This window comes from Corvus cornix, chromosome 14 (genome assembly GCF_000738735.6).
Source record: "Corvus cornix cornix isolate S_Up_H32 chromosome 14, ASM73873v5, whole genome shotgun sequence".
In the NCBI taxonomy this organism is placed as follows: domain Eukaryota; kingdom Metazoa; phylum Chordata; class Aves; order Passeriformes; family Corvidae; genus Corvus; species Corvus cornix.
The window spans coordinates 6,808,431-6,830,048 of record NC_046344.1 but is presented as its reverse complement, the minus strand read 5'-3'; the positions used below and the strand labels follow the sequence as shown (position 1 = coordinate 6,830,048).

The window sequence follows — 21,618 nt, the reverse complement described above, 5'->3', positions numbered from 1 at the left end:
ACTCCCGGTCTAGGCAAACTGAAATCTAGATTATTTGATAAGAGACTTCTAAAATAAATGCCCTCACTCTGCATTCCTTAAAATGTTCTTCTGAAATTCCCTATTGCCTTTGTGCAGTCTCTTGTCTGTGCACTTGCTCAGTGGAAGGGAACATTTCTTTGTGTCTCAGTACTGGAAAGTGTGTGGAACACTCACCTTTTCATGCTCCTGCTCCTTGCTTTGTCTTTGCCCTCACGTTCTCTGTAGTTGGTAAGTTCTGTGTCACCAGCACTTCTCATCCTAGTACACACTTAGTATTTGTGGTAGCCCTGATGAACCTTTTTTCCTCAACATGTTCCACCATCCACATAATTTTGTTTTTAAGGATGGTTTTGCCAAAAAGAGCAGATTGAATTTTCCTTGAAAGCTCTCTTCTGGGAAGCTGTTGTATTAACATGTTTTATTCTTAAACAAGATGACTAAAATACAGATATTTATTTTCTGAAGTGCTCAGAGTTAAAGAAGAATCAGGAAGTTGAATTGTGAATAGGCTCTCAAGGTTTTATGCCATCATCTCTTGAAGGGCGTTTGATTAGATGTGCTTTTGGGTGACATTTAATCATGCAAAGATAAACTTGTCTTAGTGTTTCTCAGCTGGGGGATATGTTTGGCTCTGAACAGAGCTCAACTAAATCTACTTATTGCTTGTTGCTTATCAGACTCTGTGTGTGCACAATGCATTCCTCCTAGGAACTGAACCGAACCTGCAGAGCCATGCAGCAGAGAATTGTGGAGCTTATCTCAAGAGTGTCCAATGAAGAAGTCACAGAGGAGCTGCTGCACGTGAATGATGATTTAAATAACGTCTTCCTCCGATATGAAAGGTGGGGCACCTCTCCCAGCAACCATTTACATTCATGCAGGGTTTTCACTTAAGAATAAAATAGGTCAGTTGGTGAAATTGGGCCATCTGGGCCAAGGGTCCAACATGATGCAGAGAACCAAACCACAGGAACCATTTACACAGTGTTTTTATGGCCTTTTATGGTAACATTCCTGATTCAATTGATTCTTTTAATACTATGATTTTTTTTTTTGTACTGTGCATTGAATTTTTGTGGGGCTTATCCATAAAATGCAAGACAACCTTGTGAAAACGCTCTGAACGCAGAGGCTTGAGTCTGCAAGTCCCTGTTGTGCAGGGCAGTACAGGTGTAGGGACTTGGGACCAAAAATAGCACAGCCACAGTCACAGCCCTGTTAGCCTGGGCTCTGCACAAATGTCTGTGCTGCTTGCTGGCTTAGGGAGGCTCCCGTGAGCTCTCTCTGCCCTCTGATCTCCGAGCTTTCCAGTCCCAGTGCTGGTGCAAGGGGAGCTGCCTGAGGTGGGCGGGAGCATCGTGCGTGCAAAGGGTTTGTTTTTATATAACACTTAAAATCTTGGGGGAAAAAAAAAAAAAAAAGCTTGTCTTGTGCAGAGCTAATGTTTCGAAGAGCTGGTCTGCGGGGACCATCCCCAGGGACAGGACTTGGGGCACAGGACTTTCGACATGTCAGACAAAGGCGCTGTCAGGCACATCTGCTGCAGGAGGTGACACGTGATGCCGCAGTCTTGGGAAAGTTTAATCTTCCCCTTAATGACAGGCCTGGGGAGCGAGGCACTAAAGAGTACCCTTTGTTCCTTGCTCTTAGCACAGGGCTTTGTTTCTCAAGCCTTTAAAAATAAATTAGACTCTAGATCTGTGAATTTGTACTGTCACGGCAAAGGCTGCAAAGACGACTTGGTGCCCTCGATTTTGCCTTTGATTTCATGTTCAGAGGAGATGGGGCAAACTTTGAAACAAACGCTGTCTTTTTGTGTGAAATGGTGTGTGTTTCATGCACAAGCAGGATTCTGCAAGTGGCAGAGTGTAACTATCACTAAGGTTTAGTCTGGTCACCCTTAATATTTTTTCTATTTTCGCCCATCTGCGACTTTGCTGACTGCAGCTGATGTGTTCGTAGTCATTTATTCATGAAAGGGGAGCTGAGTGATGTTAGCAAGCCGTTTGTGGTGGAATAGCTGCACTGGTCTGAGCGTTCAATAAATTCCAGTTCCTCCTCTGCTATTCCAAAAGCTCCACATCCATCATGCTGATTTCTAGCACAGGGACCAAGCTCCGTCAGTGACTCAAGCAGCAGCTCTGGCCTTCGCTGTGAAGCCTTGGGATGTAAATGAACAGAAGCCTTTTGGTGAGAAATGAGGTGGGAGGTGTCTTAGGTTTCCAGCAAAGAGAGTTGGATTTCCAGTAATAGCAAACACCCACAGTTTCCTAAAATTGAAATTTGGGCCTGAATTTGGTTTTGCTGCCTTTTAAGTCTGCATTTTCCTCTGTTACATTAAGAAAACAGTTTGCTTGACATTCCCTGATGTATTTTGTCCATCTGGGAGAAACCCCAGAGGATTATATGAATATTATGGGCTTTTTGCTGGAAAGAGGTTACCTCTGAAACTACTTCAAAAAATTCAAACCTCCAAGAAATCATGGTGTTTTTCCATGGTGAGGAAGGAGATCAGACTGGCCTCAGACAGGTGATGGGAGCAGGCAGTTCCCCTGCTGTTTTTGAGTTCATAGAATCACAGAATGACTTGTGTTGGAAGGGACCTAAAACCTCATCTAATCCCATCCCCCTGCCGTGGGTGGGGACACCTTCCACTAGACCAGGTTGCTCAAAGCTCCATTCAGCCTGGCCTTGAAGACTTTTGTGAAAGTTGGGTTTAGGTTTGTGGCCCCAGATGCACCAAGTAGAGAAGAGACCAGAACTTGACTAGCCAGACTTCTTCCCCTTAGAAGTATGAAGGTTTTATCCAACATCATTACTTTTCCTTCTTGGACAGTACCAACCTATTTGAGCGTAGGCTCTGACCATCTTTGAGTCGACTCAGGATGTTTTAAGCAGTGAATCTGCTGTTCATTGTCCCTCATGCCACGTGTGCCTGGGTTGGGCTGTGCCACACACATATTGCTCCTCATTTACATTATTGCAGCAAGAGGGAGCTGGTAAGTGGGAGTGAGAGGAGCTTCGGTGCTTGGCTTGTTGAGCTGTGAGCATCAATCTTGCTGCAGTTCCTCCTGTCCCTTGGCTCACACAACAGTCTGTCACAAAGCACTTAATGATTAAAAAAACCCCTGAACCAAAAGACAAATCCTACAGTGTTTTTCAGGCATGTTTGTGCTGCAAGATCAGATTAGTCAATTTAAAATCCACCTTTGCCAAGAATGCAACTTCTCAGCAATCCTCCCTCTGAACAGCCTGGAGTTAAAGCTTTCAGGCTTCCCTTTTGAACCAGAGGAAACTAAATTCAGTGGCAAGTATGTCATGGCTTGGTTATTAACTCATGGCTTTTATTGTTTGTTGGTGGCTTTGATAATCCATCTTGGTTTTTGGTTTGGTTTTTTTTCCAAACAGATTTGAACGATACAGATCGGGACGCTCAACACAGAACGCCAGCAATGGAGTAAGTACCTCACTCCATTTATTCTCTCAGCAGCTGCACCATACCAGCTGTAGTACTATCAGTAGTATCACACCTTTTACCTGTCCAGCCCTGTGTCCTGCCTGGCTACTGGCAGATGCCAGGAAAAGTAAGAATGTGGCAAACCCCAAGGGACAACTTCTAGCTCAGGAAGTCACTTCACACTAAAACATCTCTGTGTTTACAATCCTTGATGGGTTTTCATTCCTCTATTAACTTTTTTGATTGCTTTTGAGTCCGTGTGGACTTTAGGAGTTCACAATGTCCTTAAGCAATAAGTTCCACAGTTTCACTATACATTTTTACATATTTATTTTGCATTTATATATAACAAATATTTTGTTTACATTTGATCAAGTCACTTAATGATTTTTGTTTGCTTCACCTAATATTTCTTCACTGTGTCTTACAATACCACTGTTCAGGTTAATTTTCTTCATGCCATTCATAATTTTAGGAACCACTCTCATCTCCTATTTAAGCAGCCCCTTTCCCAGCTGAAGAGTTCTAATTATTCTTTAAATGAAAACTCTTCTGTAGTTGTTTTATAGCGTTCAAGGTCTGAGTTCATGATGAATCTGTACTTCTATTACATTTTCTGTTCTGCATTCATAGCCATTTCCTCTGTTTACTTTTGCTTTACCACTTCTGCTGCAGTGTGATGCAAACTTCAGCAAAGACTCTGCATTGACACTTCAGTCACAACAAAGAAGTTTTGTTTTGGAAAACAGTTTATACCTAATGTGGAAAATTGGTAGGAGAATCAGTTTGACTTAGCTCTGATGTTGGTCTGATGTTAAACACATTAGTTGAATCTGAAAAGATGTAGATGACCTCCAGGAGAGTTTCCTGCTGTGCTGAGCAGTCAAACTGAGGGTTTATTGGTGGCTGACCTTTTTTATTCTGCACTCATCACTGTAATATCCAAGAAACTGGTCCATTTAGCAGCATGCAAGAGAGAACTTTATAGGAAGCACCCATTATTTTGTGATATTTAGTGCTGTACTACAAGAAGAAATTTCTGGCATGTGTAACTTCTGTGTTTCTTGTGTCATGACAGGTACTGAATGAGGTGACAGAAGATAATTTAATAGATTTGGGTCCTGGCTCTCCAGCTGTAGTGAGCCCAATGGTTGGAAACTCAGCACCTCCATCTTCACTTTCTTCACAGCTTGCAGGGCTTGGTGAGTGCCTGATCTAGATCATGCTCTTCACTACCTAGTAATGTTGCCATGTGGCCTCTGAAAGGTTTGGGTACGTGGCTTGCAGGAGGATTAGAAGGCATTCCCACTCCCTTCACTTTGGCAATCTGCAATTGAGAACCAGCCTGGCACAACCAGCCTGGCACAAAGGGAGGGATTTATTAATCAGAGGGAAGACTGATGGAAAGGGTGCAGGTTGTTGTTCATGGCAGAACTTGTACTACTACTTTTATTTCTGCTTAGTTACAGTTTTCTGTGAAATCAGCCTGGTGAATGTTCTTGATTTCCCTTCTACAAATAATATTTGAAACCTTTGGGTGAAAGGTTTTATGAATCTTTTAGGTGGTTTACATTAAATCAAACCAAAGATTGTGTGATTGGATCATTGCATTTGACTGAAGGTTCTCTGCCTATTTCAGCAATGCACCAATACCACATCCCTTCATTTGAAAGTGTTGGTTTCACAGTCAGTAACTGAGAGAAAACATTGTGGAGAAACTACTGTCCATGCCCAAAATTTTGGACTGTTAGTGACTAGTAAATATCTCAGGATATTAGCAGCAAGTACACACCAATTCCCAAATGCTGGCTTTTTGATGATGACCACTTATGGAGTGGTGCTTCCAGGATGAATTAGACAATCTCGACATTTTTCTTTTAAGAACTCATGATTAGCATCCTCCAGCCTTTTTTGAAGAAAACTGTCCTCAGTGCTGCAGCTGTTAATGAGGATGGTGTTTACATATGGTTTGTTATTTCATTGGTTCACTTTTTTTTCTCCTCTGGTTGCAGACTTGGGCACAAACAGCGTCAGTGGCACACTCAGCTCCCTCCAGCACAGTAATCCTCGTGATGACTTTGACATGTTTGCACAGACAAGAGGCAGCTCCTTGGCTGAGCAGCGAAAGAAGTAAGTTGGAGTTTGTCTTTAGCACTGAGTCACGGCACTGCTGTTATCTGAGGGCATAAATCTGAAACTTCTGACTTCAGACTGAAAAAGTAGTTTTGGTGTATGTTTTGGTGCTTTTAATCCAGTCCTTATCCTTTTGGTTGTTATTAATATGAGCAAGTGGAGAAGTTCCTGCTGCTGGACAGAGCAGACTGGATGGGTACAGCCTGTCTTAGTTAATGAGCTCACTGGAAACTTGGAAGCATGCTTGCCTTTACTTCTGCCTTCTCCTAAAGGCTTGTCATCCCATCCACCCCTGTTTGAGATACAGGAACAGAAGGGTCCTTCACCTGAAGGTCATGGATGTACTTTGGTGACTGAATTACTGTCATCAAAGGCTTGGAAACAGAATTACCATCCAGTTAACCCTTCTTTTGGCCCCAGTCAGACTCTCACAGGCTGTCAAGGCACTGTAGCTTGCCTGGCTCCATGCTACCCCAAATTTGTTTATATGCATAGGGCTTGCATCTATAGAGCTGCAAATCTGGCACTTTCAAGGGCATTTAACAGGTGAAATTATTTTAATGTAAAATAAGTCTGTGCACTTATTAGAAATCCTCTGATCCCTGTCAAGTGATATTCAGTAAAAGACACACTCAGGTATTTTTCTTTCATATATATTTTTTCTTGCTTCCTGGCTTCAGATTTTAGAGGAAGTAGTGGCTACCAGCAGTCAGAACATCATCAATATCTTGTCTTAAGCTAAGAAATGCTGTTAAATAGTCTATCAAAAATTTAGAAAACTTGAGCCTACAAATTTATTGGGCTCTTGTATTTGCAGTTATCAATATAGCCATTGGTACTGCCTCAGCTGTGGTATCAGTGCTGAGAAGAAATGCTCTAATGTAGAGGGATATGCCACCACTGGAGATTTTGGGCTGGGAGCCTTAATGTAGAGTTAGAAAGGAGATACATTGCAGGAGAGATCTAATCAAGGTCCCTCTGTCTCTTGTGCTAAATGAAGCACAAAACTACTCTTCCCACACTGTACCTAATGGAACAAGGAGCACCGATCATCCATGATTTCACAAGGGAGGATTGTTCTATCTTCCTTGGATTGTGCACGGTATAAATGAAGCAGCAGGGAGGAGGAAAGGCATGAGTGTGACTTGCTGTGGTGTGTAGGTGACAGCTCTGGGTGTGAGAGCTCTGGGTGCTATGCTCACAGCTTGGGAGAAACCAGCACGAGGAGGAGAGGGGGCTCCCCCTGCTCAGCCAGGCAGCCCCTCCCAGGAGCTGATTTATGGGCACGTGTTTGTGTCTGCTGCAGCTCATGGTTCACCACTGTGCTCTGAGAGATGAAGCTGCTGCCTCTGTCACCTGACTGCTACATGTCCCTTTTGCATTGCAGTTTAAGAAGCTTTTAACAGCTCTGTAAATAGTGCATTTCTTTGTCTGCTTCACTGCAGTTGCATAATTTCATCTCTCTTCGAGTCTCGCTCTGCCTTCCCCCATACACACATCAAGGTCAGGCTTCCAGATGTCATCTCCAAATCTTTGTTAAACATAATCTGCAATCAGGCCTCCTTTCACAGTTCCCCCGCTTGCTCTTGGACATGCTTAGGGTGCCTCATGACCTGTTTGCCTGCCTTACATAATGCTGATCTTACTCTTACTTGCTTCAAGGTGCTTTCCAAAATTGATGGGTGGCCTTTGTACATAGCACACTCCTCTTCTTGGGGTACAGACAGCACCCTCCAAGTCTTGTTAAGAAAAAGAATGTGCTTTCTGGTTTCCAGGGGAGTAAATCAGGGTGTCCAGAGTATTGCTCTCCTATTAAGAAAGCCTGGAAAAGAGAAGGGATTGGGGTGACCCAATTCCTAATACCTGAAGGGAGCCTACAAAAAAGATGAGGAGAAACTATTTACAAGGGTCTGGAATGACAGGACAAGGGGGAATGGTTTCAAACTGTGAGAGAGTAGGTTTAGATTGACTATTGGGAAGAAATTCTTCCTTGTGAGGGTGGTGAAGCACTGGTACAGGTTGCCCAGAGAAGTTGTGGCTGCTCCATCTCTAGAAGTGTCCAAGGCCAGGTTGGATGGGGCTTGGAGCAACCTGGTCTAGTGGGGTGAAACAAGATGATCTTTTAATGTACCTTCCGACCCAGGCCTTCCTATGATTCCATGATTACTCATGGGTGACTGCTGGACTTCCTTCTAGTTCTGTGGTTTGTTCCTTTCTTTCAGCGTGACGTACGAGGATCCACAGGCTGTCAAAGGACTGGCGTCTGCCCTGGATGTTCGGAAACAGAACACGGGAGGGGTAGGTCACGGCTCTGTGTTTGTTATCCGCGTAGAATCCAAGCTGTAGGCGGCTGCTTTGACTGAGCGTCTCATTCTGTATTCCAGCAACGTGGTAGTAATGGCTATTTTGAAATTGATATCTGAGAACAAGTACTTGCTCAGTAATGATCTCTAAAGAGATGCTGCTGAGCACTCCAGTCTAAAAGACTTCAGAATCATAGTGGGTAAATTCTCCCGTGTCCTTGCAGCTTGCCTGGGGAGTCCAGCTCTTTGGCTGGAATCACTGCTGAGAAGAATTACATGGGGAATGTCCTGTGAACACTGGTGTGCATTGGCTTGGTTTGGTTTTGCTTATGAAAGTCTTAATCTACTAGATTTTGCTCCAAGTGCATGGATACACGAGTGAGTTACAGGGAGAGAAATGATGCAGACTTGTAATGCTTCACATTTTTTGCCATAACTGCCCTTGCATGCAGCCTGTTCTGTCTGCCCAGGGCAGGCTCCCGCTCTTTGTGTGGGCAGGAGAGCCCCATGTGCTGTCACCTCGCAGCAGCTGACACTAAAAACACGGGTGAGAGAGCTTGGCCAGCTTTGTCTGCATCCCCCGGTGAAGGCAGAAGTGAAGGAGCTTTCAGATCATCCCTCGACCCCTTTGTACCACTCTGCTTTTTAAAACTGTGCTGCTCTTTTGTACGCAGCTGTGTGTAAGTTTTTAGAGGACAGAGCAAGTTCAGAGCCTTTTCCAGCCCAATTTTGGGCTGTGATGACCACTAGGGAGCACGGCAGAGCCAGCATAGCATGGGAGAGCCAATGCAGCGTGCACATGCCTCTCACCAGGGAGAATTGCCTCCCCATGCCTTGGCTGATCCCGCCCTGGTTCTTTCATGACATGAAGTGGGAGTGCTCTGGGCAGCTGGCATGCCTGGCAGCTTGTGCTCCAAGCCAGGGAGAATTTGTGTTGGGAGCCAGCTGGGGTCAGATCACAGCTGCCTGCCTGCTCGGGCCATCGTTCAGTGGAAACAGGGCCTCAGCTCTTACAGAGCATTCCCCACCTACCTGCTTCTTCCTGTCCCTGTCCTCCTGCATGAAGGGTAATTTATAACCCAGGTCAGCCTCATGACCTACTGGAGCTCAGCCCCACAAAAACTCATGGCACTAGTAGTGAGGGAAAAGGGGAAGCATGAGGAGGCAGGGGCAGAATTATTCCTTCACAGGAATTCCTGAATTCAGTGGGACATCCCAAACCCCCAGTATCACTGAGCTGTTATTAGCAGGACCTGGGGAAGGATTTGAGATTCTGCTCTTTGTTCCTGGCTAACCAAATGCAAGGAGCTTGCATTTAGCTGGTCAAGGGGGCTGTATTCCCCCCAGTGGCCTTGGGGTCATGTCCTTATTTATTAACACTTTTGTTCCCAGCCAGTTCTGCTTTAGGCACCAGCACAACATGTCATTCACACCAGCAGAGCTGCTGCTCTGCCCCAAGTGTTGTCAGTTCAAAGGGCTGTGGCTAAGTTCATCTGAGGGTCAAAGTTTTTTGGGGCAAATGCCTTATGGGTTGTGGAACTTGGGGCTCTAAGGTGTTGTTGAGACTTTCAGCCTCTTTTCAAAGGTCTGGGACACTGTATCATGTAATCAGAAGAGCTTGTTTTGAAATGCAGTCACTCTGCAATTGTAAACACTTTTTCTCAACTGTTGTGAGGCTTGTGGATGTCTCTTCTTAAAGGAAATAAAAATTAAACTCTCCTAAAGTTACCAGTCCCAGCATGTGTAGCAAAAACCTGGCAGTGCTCAGTAAATGAAAAGACAGGCTTTAATTTGGTTAGAGCTAATTTAAGAACAGCTCTAGGGAGGAGCCAAAAGCTTTGCAACACATTCTTCACACACGTCTCGTTCCAGCACAGTTGTCCAGTGGTAGAATTCAGCACATCCGACGTTTCTAATGTAGTCATTCTCGGAATGGTCTGCAGAGAGGAGGCTGATCACGTGGCATTAGCTGTCTTTTAATGTGATTTAGCAGCTGGAAACAAGATGAGCTAAAAATACACTGTTTTCTTAATATTGCTTTTCCATGTTGGGAATTGCTTTTGTTGCCACAGAGTTGTTGCATGATCACAACTGGGAGGAGAGGTGTCCAAGAAACAATTCTCTGGTGTTACACAGAGAGTAGATGAAATTGGAATGATTTCCCTTTTTTTTTTTCCTCAGGAAATGAGACATAAAAGATTGCAGCTGATTCTCCATTACCTGTGTTAATGGGGACAGGAGAGGTGTCCCATGTGTGCAGGTGTCTGGGTGATGTACATAACACACCAGTGGCTCTCTGCTGAGCTCACCCAGTTCTGGGCTGGAGCCACTGCGCTCTGCCAAGCCTGGGCAAGCCCCTCCAGAGCTGGAGATGACTCTGCATCCCACCCTGGCTCAGGGAGGAGATGCTGAAGGACAAGAAACCATCTTAGAGTGTTTGTGGTGCTGTGCCATGCAGTCTGCAGCCTGCTCAGGGGAGCTGGATGCATCAGCAGTCCTTTAACCTCTGCGCTTTTCAGGAGGGGCAGTTTGAAAGGCTGCCAGGACACTGCAGCAAACTGCCCTGACTTCCCCTCCACTCAACACCATTGCAGAGCTGCTGTGCTGTTAGTGAGGGGCACAGTCTGCTGAGGTCAAGGATGTGAGCACGGTGTGCTGCAGCCCACAGCTTCATAAACAAGGGGGACTCCACGGAGTGTGACACGAGAGTTGCCAGTGCAGTCTGACTGACTGCAGTAGCTTGTACAGCCTCACTTTTCCTTCTTCTAAGAAGATGACAAACATCAGTCTCACTACTAGCCAGTGTTTGGTTTATTTTATTATTATTTTTATTTTTAAGGGCATCATGGAAGCAGTGCTAAAAGGCTATGAACTGCCAGTAGGAAGTGCAGAACTGGGGGTGAGCTCTGTCCCCCCATGGACAGAGCTGACAGGCAGAGGGGGACACAGCTGCTGCCAGAAGCTACTATAGGCAACTCTGTGTGTATGTGTGTGTCTGTGTATGTGAAGTTTTTAACTGTTTTATTACTTTATCACGGGTTGTTGCTGTGGTTTCTCTCTTTATGGACCTTTCTGTTCTCAACACAGAGGAGAGGTAAAGGTGGGAACTCAGACATGGAGCCCATAGACAAGTGGCTAATTACACAAGGAATGGTGAGGACTTCACCAGTGAAGCGATTCCTACTGCCCACCCCAGTCCCTGACCTAGAATAACCATCCTCCGTTCACCTCTCGTCCTGCCCTATTGAACCGCTTGAAATCGGACAGTACAAGGAGTTTATGTCCCACCTACATCATTACCTGGGGCAAAGGGAAAGATTTGCACCAATTTCTGGTTTATACAGCACAAAGACCTGTAAACAACTGAATCATTTGTAGGATCCCACATCACCTTCAGAAGAGGCCTGGGGATCCAACTGGTTCCTTCTACTGTCTTGATTTATTTATTGCAGTATCCACTTTTCGAGGGATAAACACAAGTCTCATGGATCTTATTCATAAAGAGGACACTTGCTATCTGTCTTTAAAGGAGCCTTTTCTGGTAGTGCTTAGCTTCATGGTCTGGAATAAACATAGGGAAGTTGTAGGATCATATGTAGTTGAATCGAGTAATGTAGTGATAGTTCTTTATGCAAGGAAGGGAATGGGAGAGCTGCTACCCAGACTGACATCTTCAACCCCACTGGCATTAGGAATCAGACTCAAAAAGGTACAATAGTGTTTCTGGCTTTAAGAATTTAATTCCTGTGTCTGGTGATGCCAGTGCCTTGATAAAATCAGGCTTCTGAAGATCACTGAACCTGTGCACATTCTGACCTTGTTTGAAGTTGTTCTTCATCAATGTGCTTGCAGAGAGAAGTTCAAAGCCTGCTTTAGGTGCAGAAGCCAGAGGAAGGGAAAAAATAGCCTCAGCTATGCCTTAAAGCCAAGTTTTAAGATCATTTTTTTTGGACAATGTAATCCATCACTTTAAGTGTTTGAGATTAGTACCAATAATGTGACCTAACTGTAGAAAATCCTCCCGAGACAGTCCTGGCTGCAGCTGAGTTCAGAGAGGTGCAGGGAGAATTCCATTTGCTCTGGGGTGTGCTGGCAGTGCAGCACGTGGGGCCAGGCACCAGAAAGCCCGTGGAGCAGAAATGTCTCACTCCAGGAGAGCCCTGAATGTCCCGGACTAAGCTGCACCATGCTTAAAAAGAGAAACAACCCAGAAAGTTTAAAGTTCAGAAAATCCAGATTGTGCAATATCTACTCTGTTAAACACTTGCATTTCTTCTTCTGGATTTATGGCTAATCCAGATTATTTCTCAGGGTCAGCTTGGAAATTTGGCAGAAGTTTGCATGGCTGGTGCACACACAGTGATGGGACAGGTGTTGTATCTGCCTGCCCATGCAAGCACACAAAAGCAGTTCCATGCCTGCTCACACATGTGGGTAAGTCCACTGTGGGTACCTGTCCCTGGGAGCCAGAGTGTCATTTTGGTGCTGTCAAACACCCACAGCTCACAAGATGAGAATGAAAAGCTGTAAAATGAGCAGCAGTATGAGTTTTGCCTCTGATACTGTTGACTGTGGCTCACAGAGGCTCTCGCTGTTCGGTGGCTCTGTTGCAGCCAGGGATGTGCTGTGCCACTGTTAGATGTTCATCTATAATGAATAATCCAGTGATTGAGTTAGTTCCTCTTCTTTGCCTTTCCACTGTTTACAAGAGCGGGGAAGCATGAAATCGGCACCCCTGCTGTTCACACCACTCACACCACTGCTTTATTAAAAAAGCAAACAGCATATTCCTTCATTGGCTTGTGGTTATTCAGTCTGGAAAAAGGATACTGCAGCATTCATGGAGGCATATGGCTTTGGGGAGGGAAGGGGGCCAGTCACTGCTCTTACAAGCCTGTCACCTTGTTTGTATGCTAAACATGAGAGAGAAATACCTAAAATAAAACTAAACTAATCATTAACTCCGTTTCTCTCTTAACTGGCTGTAGTTCTTAACAGTATTTATTAATATGACCTGTAAGCATTTACAATGCCAGTGGATAACTAGGATCCCAGGTATGAACTTGATTTGCCCACTCTGTGGGGTACTTTTTATACTTTGAGGAGGAGGAAAGAGGGGTGAGCTGACACTGCTGTTCCCTGTGCCTGTACAACACTGAGACCACTCAAAGGGAATTCTCCACCTGCCAGAGTGGTTCTCACATCCCTCATGACCTGACGTTGTTCTGTCCAAACTGTGATACATTTCAGCTTTGGGTTGAGTCCTTCCCACTCCATTTCTGTGTATCCCAGTTCACCACACACCTTTGCAGTCTCTGTCTCTCCTCTCCCAGTGAATTTGGCAGTGTTGTTCTTGTTTCAAGTTAACCTGTGGCTCAGTTCTGCCATCGAGGTGATGCCAGGACCATGGAAACAGACACAAGCCACACCTTTATCCATCCCAGCACTACCTACAAGAATAAAGTAGACAAAATGATATTGGCAGAAAATGTTTCTGGTATTTATATGACTGAGGGATGGCAGGTGAGCTGTTCCAGTGACAGATCTGTCTGCAGTGTGAGGTCAGGGTGTTGCCATGCAGGTCTCACACAGGGCTCCCCATCAGCAGCAATTAGGCAGAGACTTTACCACAAAGCCATGTTTTAGTGCAGGTAGTCTCAGTTCCCTTCTCATGAGATTGGACAGCTATTGAGATTTGCATTAATATATTCCTTAGAATAATCTGTCAACCCACTCACATGCCAAATGGGTTATTTGTTCTGAAAGTGAGAAGTAGGTGTTGCTTAAGCCACCACATCAGGACATTAATTGGGACAGTGGCAGGGGAAGGATGAAACTGAACCAGAATTCACAGAAAGTTATATGAGCACCATTCAGCATTCTGCCTTGACCGCCAGGTTAGAGAGGAGAGCCCTCTTTGTAGGGAAGATAGGTGAGTAAAGATGAAAGGAAACCTCTGTTAATTAGTAACCAAGTGGGATGCCGCTATGTGTACCTTCAAGAGAGAGATAGGATCTGAGATGTGGAAATGATTTGGGTAACATGAGACTGTTGAATACCATCATCTACTTGGAGACTGAAGTGCTTGAACTGTGGATAAGCCCAAAAATAGACACATGAAGATCTCATTTCTTCCATGTGGTGGAACCCCTCTCCCTGTTGAAGGCAAGCAGGGGTTTTCACTTAGCTGAAGACCGTGGGGATCTCCTTACCTTCCCAGCCGCGGTGTTTTTCAGAGCACTGTGCAAGGACAACCCAATCCCCCATGTCAGTGAGGGCTGGCACTGTCTGGACACGCCTGTCAGATCCAGATGGGCTGGTTGTTGTACGGGCACAGCAGGCTCTGCTGGGGAACGTGCTGCACCCGAGCTCTTGCCTGGCGCGGCCGTGCAATGCGTAATGATTACGAGTAATCAAGGAGTTAATTTAATCCTTACATGTAAAGTCAAGCGTGTTCTAATATTGAGGCCAAGCAGCTATTTCAAGATCACAACAGCTTTAAATAGATGGTAAGGCTGTAGTAGTAAGCTGGAGTAGCCTACTAGTGTGCTCCTAGTGCTGCTGTAGGAATGACAGACCTCTACTACTGCTAACCAACAAGGAGGAGTGAGTAGCAACTAACCAAGGACTGATGTCAGCTTTGTTAAACATCTAAAAAGAAGTGGAATTAACTAAGCTATTACAAGGCAGTAGTCTAGCAACAATTAGCATAAACCTTGTTAAACATTTTAAGAACATTAATGAGCTCACCTAGAGACCTGAATTGTCATTTCATACCTGCTTCTTTTCCAGTGGGATCATTTTTAATAGAAATAAAATGTGATAATAATAACCTTAAACTGTCTTTTTAAGGGTAGAATATTGGATTTTATGACTTCTGAAGAAATATATTGGCAATACTCTTTGGCTTTTGATTGCTAGTGAGAACATCAACACAATCTAACTTAGATAAGTAGGAACTTGAATTCCAGGTTCCTGTGGGTTTTGTGGGATTGAACACACACTTTTGTTCTCCCAGCCCTCCTTTTCCATTTCCCTTTCAGGACTGTTGAGATGATCCCATTTGTAGGATTTTCCAAAGACTAAATAAAAAAAGGAATTTAAACGATCAGCCCAACTTTTAATTAAAGCCAGTTACTTAAAGTACCCAAAAATATTTTGTGACTTGATTTCCATTTACTTTGAGTATAGACTTTAAAAAAAAATAAATCATAATATCTTTATACAAATAGCTGTTGCAGCCAGCACTGGGGAGCTTTCTTGCCAAGACTGAGAGCTTCACTAGACCATGGAAGTTTGCATAATCAAAGTATTAACAAGACAGTGTCCCATTCCAGAGTTTTTTCCGTGTAGTCTGTGGCTGCCACTGCTGCTTGTTCCCAGAAACTGTTGTCTTTTTTTAATGTGTAAACTAGTTAATTCATTTTTACATTGCCTCTGTTGTGATTTAGGGATTAGTTATAACAAAATTCCCAGGCACATTTTTCAGTTTAGGGCTTCTGAAAGGGGAAGACTTGCCCAACTGACTGGCAAAAATTGAGCTTCTCTGTGTGGTCAGTTTAAAATGAAACATAAATGGTACAATGTTATCGTAAAAATAATATAAAACTTCCAGCTGCTCTCTGAAGAGTTTCCTCCCTCTTTATTCTTGAACAAATTAAACCTGACACATGTAACCCATGTTTTATGAGGAAATGGGGCTCAGAGTCTGAGGAAAGTAAACTGGAAGTTTGAGCATGGAAGGAGCAACAGATACAAACCCTCAGCACTTCTGTGGGTGTGCTGGGAGACAGGGGAAGCTTTTTAAAAGGTCAGTGCTGAATAGCAAACGGCTGACACACTCAGATGTTTATCTTACAGCTTTGTCTGCTTCTCTGCAAGAAGTGCTCTTGCACTTCTGAGGGCTTTGTTTGTTTGTTATAAGTAGCTCTAGCTGAAAGTGGAATTCCTTTTTTTGCTTTTTTTTTCTTTCTTTTCTTAAAATTCTTCCGAAGCACCACAGCATAAACTCTTGTGCTGCTGAGCTGTTCTTCGAGGACTTCTGCAAATTCAAGAGTCCTGTGATTCTCAGGAATTCAGTACTTGATCAGTCATCTGTCGTGTTTTCAGGATAATCAAGATTTGAGCTGCTGTTCCTTCTAATACAGGGGCACAGTACTACCATGCTTTTTATAACAGCTGCTCTTATATTCATAAAATCATAAAATTCTGGAATGGTTTGGGTTGGAAAGAAAGATCATCTCATTCCAACCCCCTGCCATGGGCAGGAGCACCTTCCATTATGCCAGGTTGCTCCAAGTCTGGTCCAACCTGGCCTGGAACACTTCCAGAAATGGGACGGGCCACAGCTTCTCTGGCAACCTGTGCCAGGGCCTCCCCACCCTCACAGGGAATAATTTCTTCCTAATATCTAATCTAAATCTACCCTCTTTCATCTTAAAGCCATTCCCCTTTGTCCTACCACTTCAGGCCCTTGTCCAAAATCCCTTTCCAGCTTTCTTGGAGCCCCTTAAGGGATTGTGTTCCTGTGAATTTTATTCACAGAAAAGGAAAAATAAACCAGTTATTTTCCTCCTCCCTTCCATGCCCACTTCCTTATCCTTAGAGAAACATAAGCACCTCTCTGAGCTGCAAACCAGCCAACAGCTCCGAGGCTGCACCTTCCACAGTGTTACCTACTGCATGCAGGTTAAGCAACCCAGGAGAGAGGCAGCAGTGCAACTTCTGCAGTAGGTTTTAGGTTGCTGTAGGCTGAATAAATTAATTATATCACTGAAGCCAATATTTTATAAAGCTGTTAAACCAAGGAGACAGTTCTACAAGATGCAACTTGTCCTTGGGAAGGAATGTGCTGGAAGATGCTTAGAGCTCTTCTCTTGTCAGTGGCTGTCTGGGCCAGCTTGCAGCAGCTTCAGCTCACTGTGATAGCATTGTGTGTGCATGATTCAGGAAATCAGAAAGGGGCAATTATCTGGTCCATTCCAAAGGAAACTGCAGGAATTTATTTTCGGTTTGGGATCTTTATGAATTGGCTGGAAGCAAAATGACACCTTGTACCTCTGACCCCAGGAAATGTCACTTTGTCCAGCAACCTGGTCAGAGCCCAGCCACCTTCCTGGTGCTGCTCTTTGGGGGAGATGCTTTGGATTGAGTTCTGGATTTCCAGTTCTTTGACACAACTAACCCACTTTAGCAGGCCTCACCTCAAGCAAGGGCTTAACTGGCCTCCTCAGTACAAGGGGCCACTTGATTCTGTGAAAAAATTCCTGAGGAGCTTTACTAAACAGCCTCAGTCTCTGGGATCCAGCCTCTGTCTGTCTTCCTCTGCTAGAGCTGCCTGAGAAATCTACATCTCCCAAGAAATGCATCTGCAGAGCCCCTTCCAGCTCTTCTTTTTGAATCACAGAGTCATTAATGTTGGAAAAGACTTCCAAGATCATCAAGTCCAACAATTAACCGAGCACTGCCAAGGCCACAACTAAGCCATGTCCTTAAGCACCACATCCACAGGTTTTTTTATCACTTCCAGGGAGGGCAATTCCTGTGAGAGGTTTCAGGCAAAGCTGTGGAGAGCCCCTGACACCTTTTCTGCCTAGGAGAGTCCCTCTAACAGTGCCAGGTCTCCTGCCTGCCAGCCCCACTGCTCAGCTGCCGTGCCCTGGCCTGGAACTCACGTGTCTGACATTGTTTTCCAACTATTTTTGAGGCTGTCCTTACCTGGATCTATTGTGGTGTTTTCCTGTTTATGTCAGTAGTCCTCTGTTGTATTTAAGCAGTGTAGTTAAGTCAGGAAATTCTACACCTAATACTCAGTAATTTCCCTTTGCTGACCCAGTTACCCTTCGCACTGTGTGAAATCGCTGCCCTTCAGCTGCCTCTGTGCTGCCCGTTGCAGTCACACCGGTATCGTGACCAGTTCCACTGCAGGGGCAGAGGCAAAACCTTCCATGCCTGGGTGTTAAACTGCTCTGGAGCCTGACCTGCTCTGGAGAGCCCTGCTGCAGCTCTGGTACTGTGCTCTCCTCCTCTGCCCCATCCTCCTCCTCCTTCACCTTTGAGACTCTGCACTTTGCACTGCCACATGTTGGGCTCTGCTGCTGAGGGTCACCTTTGGCAGAGGAGTGGGAACTGGGAGCTGGGAGAGTTTTGCTTTAAACCTTTGTGCCAAGGCTTGCCAGGGCTCGGTGGTGTGGTGGGAGGAGGATCTGGGAGGAAGCATGACTGTACCCTGGGCTCTGACTTCTCCACCTGTGGGGAAAACCAAATTGTTTTCATAGGAGTGTTGCCTGAAGACTTTGAGACCCTCTTTCTTCTAACCCTTCACTGTGGCTAATATCCATTTAAAAAAACCAAAAAGGTGTAAATTTAACATTTCAAAACCTTACTGATATCCAGTATTCTACCCTTAAAAGCATTTCACGATCAAGATTAGAATCATCAGTCCATCTTGATGGTTTTAATATGTGGTCGAGAACTTACTCGTCTTATGCTGGCATCCAGTCACGTCATTCCCCATAATCTTTCTCTTGTTTTTTTTAGCCCTGTTGTTCATAATTTCCTTTCCAAGTTGTTTCCTTATTTGAAATGCCATTTATATTTTGTTGCCTTTTTTTTTTTCCAGCACATCTTACATCTTTGTTTTTGTTTTGTTTTTAATCTTATTTCTGGCGTTTTCCATCGCTCTGTGGCCATGATTGTGGATGTGTTTTGGTTTTTGCCTGCCTTGCTGTTCTCTCGCTGCACTCCTTAGATCCCTGTTGCACAGTCCTCTGTCATGGATGACATTGAGGAGTGGCTCAGTACCGACTTGGTGAGACTCTTTATATTTTCATTTTTCACTTGCACGGTTAACTTTCAATGCATTGCTGAGTTCCTGGTACTTCTCATAGCGGGAAGCAGTGAAACTTCCCAAGCAGAGAGATTGGTTCCCTTTGAAGGGAGTATCTAAGCAGGAGGAGTCAGGGTCACATTCAGCAATTCAATCAAAACACTTCTTTTCTGAGCTGTTTTATTTTCCCTTCTCCATGTGAGCATCACAGAATAGCATGTGTTCCAGAAAACGTGGGATTCTGGTCCCCAAATGGGGAAGCATTAAATACAGGCTGATTTTTTCTGCACCAGACTTAAAGTCCATGTTTAAAGCTGCATTATTTAGACAGGATCTAAGTTCATGCTTATGTTGAGGCATGCTTTTAAGAGATGCTGGATCAGGGCTTAGATTCCTTTCCAATCAAGATGTCTTTGTTAAACTGGCAGGCAATCTTGACATGTTTCATAATAGTAATAATAAAAATTTATAACAGTCTCTCTTCAGTGTTTATAACTTTCAGTTTCTCCTAAATTATGATTGTCTGGTAATTATTCAACAAACAAACAAACAAACAAAAAGAACTAAAAGTAGCTTTGCCTTCACCCTGGAGTTTGTTTTGCTGTCCCAAAACACATTTGGTTTAAGCAGGATACAGCAAGTACACATTCATTCTGTTTTGGTTTTTTTCAGTGTAAGCATCTGACTCAAATCAACCAAGTGCATTTTGGGGGGTGGGTGCTGGGTTGTATTCACATGGTTCTTTTAAACATGGTTTTAGTGAACTGAACTTGCGCTCACCATATCCCCAAGGATCATCTCCTTCCATTCTTCCAGCTTCAGACAGAAAACTCCCAACTCTTTAGGGTCTCCCCCACCCCCTTCCTGCTGCCTGCTCAGCTCCCAGCTGGGAGCTGTGGGATTCAGGCTCCATTCCCCAGCTCTGGAAGCAGAGCTGCAGGCACGCTCTGGCATGTCAGCCCTGTGCTCTGGCACTGGAGAAGCTGGCTGTACGGGAAGGAAGAAAATTCTCCAGCTCTCCAGAGGTGCCTGAAGTGCTTAAACAGATTCTGGGTTCAGTGTTTGATTTTGGCAGACTGGCTGGCTGTCTCTGAAATGTCACTGAGTTCCAGCTGCAGGTAGGTTTGTCAGACCTCAGTACAGGAGTCATTTTCAAATTTAATTACAAACTGGCCTCATTTTGATGAAGAAATATGGTAAATGTAGCATGTCCACTCTGCTTAACCAATAAACTTTTGTCTTTGCCATTTAAATTAATTTAGAGGGAGAGAAGACCTGATGGAGAGATATGGAGGTAGCTCTGTGCATCTCTCATCCCCAGGACAGACTTGCTCAAAAGGAACAAAGCAGAGAAGTGTCCTGGAAATGCCTGAGCAAGCCTGGGGATGTCCCTGGCACCCCATCCCAACCCTATATTGCACCCTGTGTGCAGCAGAAAGATGCCTGTGAAAATTTGGACTGGATTTTTGTTTTTCACTCTGGGTCCCCACCCCCTTGTTTTGTTAACAGCTCATTTCAATTCTCTCCTTCCCAGGTGAGGAAGTTGCAGGTTAGGTTAGATAATTGTTATTTCCTTACCCTTTTTGGAGTACACTGGGACAAACAGCAGCTCTGCCTGTGAAGAGGCTGCTGTGTGAACATTTGGAAACCTCAATGCAGTAGAAAGCCAGGAGATGCTCAGGCTCTAAAAGCCTTTGTGAGGCCAGTCAGTATGTTCCCACTGCTGGTAGAGAAGCCAGGTATAGACAAATACTTTACTTTTTCAAAGCAGGTTCAACATGAGATTTTCAACTAGTATTTTTACCCATCTTTAACATCCTGATAGATTGACAAGGATGCCTATCCCTGGACTTCTAATTTCATTATTTGAAATGCACATTGAAATGCACAAACTGGTGGAAATGCAGTGACCCTTGTGTCATTCCCAGCTTTTGATTCTCATGGACAGACACTAACTGCTGTCAATATCTCTCATCCAGCTCACCCTGGTCTTGTCTTTGTGCAGCATGGACACAGGAAAGCTGCTATATTTTAGTATGAAACCTAAAATGAACTCTCACAGGAGGAATGTTGGCCCCAAACAATTTTGCACGTGTCCTTTGTCAGCTAAAACTGCATTTTACTTGAAGACACAATGCAAACCACAGTCCTGACTTTTTTAAGGACTGTGTGACAGAAAAGATGCCATCTGTGTGTGTGACTCACACAGCTCAGATTTGGACCAGAATTACTGTCTGAAGGGGAAACAGTGCTGGACTGACATTCAGATCCAACAGGGAAAGCTTAGCTATCCACCAGCAATCTTCAGAAGCACCTCAGTGCTTGTTCTCCTGCTCTGCAGCACAGTGAAATGTCAGTCCCCTCTGGCCCATCTCCCTGATGTGGGAGCCCTGTGATTTCCCCAGGTCCCCCTGCTCCGATGGTTAATATGTGGAAACAAGTGGTGGAAACTGTCCAGTTGTATTAAAGGTGGAGGGGATGACAGGGAAGGGGAAGCACTGCCTGTGCTCACATGCCTTTTTGTTCCCATTGCAGAAAGGCAACGAACTGGAAGAAGGAGTGACCAGTGAAGGTAAGCAGAGATGCCCGTGGCTATGAGCCATTCTCAGGTTAGTGCTCAGATGGAATTTGCTCTGATCCCTGCTGAGATGCTGCCTTCTCCCAGCCTGATGTTCCCCAGCAAATGCTTCCATGCTCAGAAAAGCAGGAGGAGAGCATTTCACAGCAAAGGTTCATATTTATGGTGTGGGGAGCCCTCCTGGCTCCAAGTGCTTCCCTGCCATCTTCCTTGGCTGTGCTCTGTGTTTGTGCCAGCAGGAATGTGTCCCCAAGCTGCTCAGCCCTTTGGAATGATGTTTCCCTGGATCTGTCACAGC

At 44.7% G+C, this 21,618-nt stretch overlaps 1 protein-coding gene across 4 annotated transcripts in view; it reads left to right on the top strand.

Annotated features, from left to right (window-relative positions):
* The window catches only part of TOM1L2 (target of myb1 like 2 membrane trafficking protein), a 57,239-nt gene that overhangs the window by 30,045 nt on the left and 5,576 nt on the right, over nt 1-21,618 (top strand). For 2 of the 4 annotated variants that reach the window (XM_010392320.4, XM_039560038.1), the window contains 8 exons: nt 730-863; nt 3,430-3,478; nt 4,557-4,680; nt 5,491-5,608; nt 7,834-7,909; nt 11,002-11,067; nt 18,665-18,724; nt 21,278-21,314. In XM_010392320.4, the coding sequence (XP_010390622.1) occupies nt 730-863; nt 3,430-3,478; nt 4,557-4,680; nt 5,491-5,608; nt 7,834-7,909; nt 11,002-11,067; nt 18,665-18,724; nt 21,278-21,314 (664 nt within the window). The remainder of the gene's footprint in view (nt 1-729; nt 864-3,429; nt 3,479-4,556; nt 4,681-5,490; nt 5,609-7,833; nt 7,910-11,001; nt 11,068-18,664; nt 18,725-21,277; nt 21,315-21,618) is intronic. The other 2 variants (XM_019281651.3, XM_010392322.4) reach the window with 2 other exon arrangements.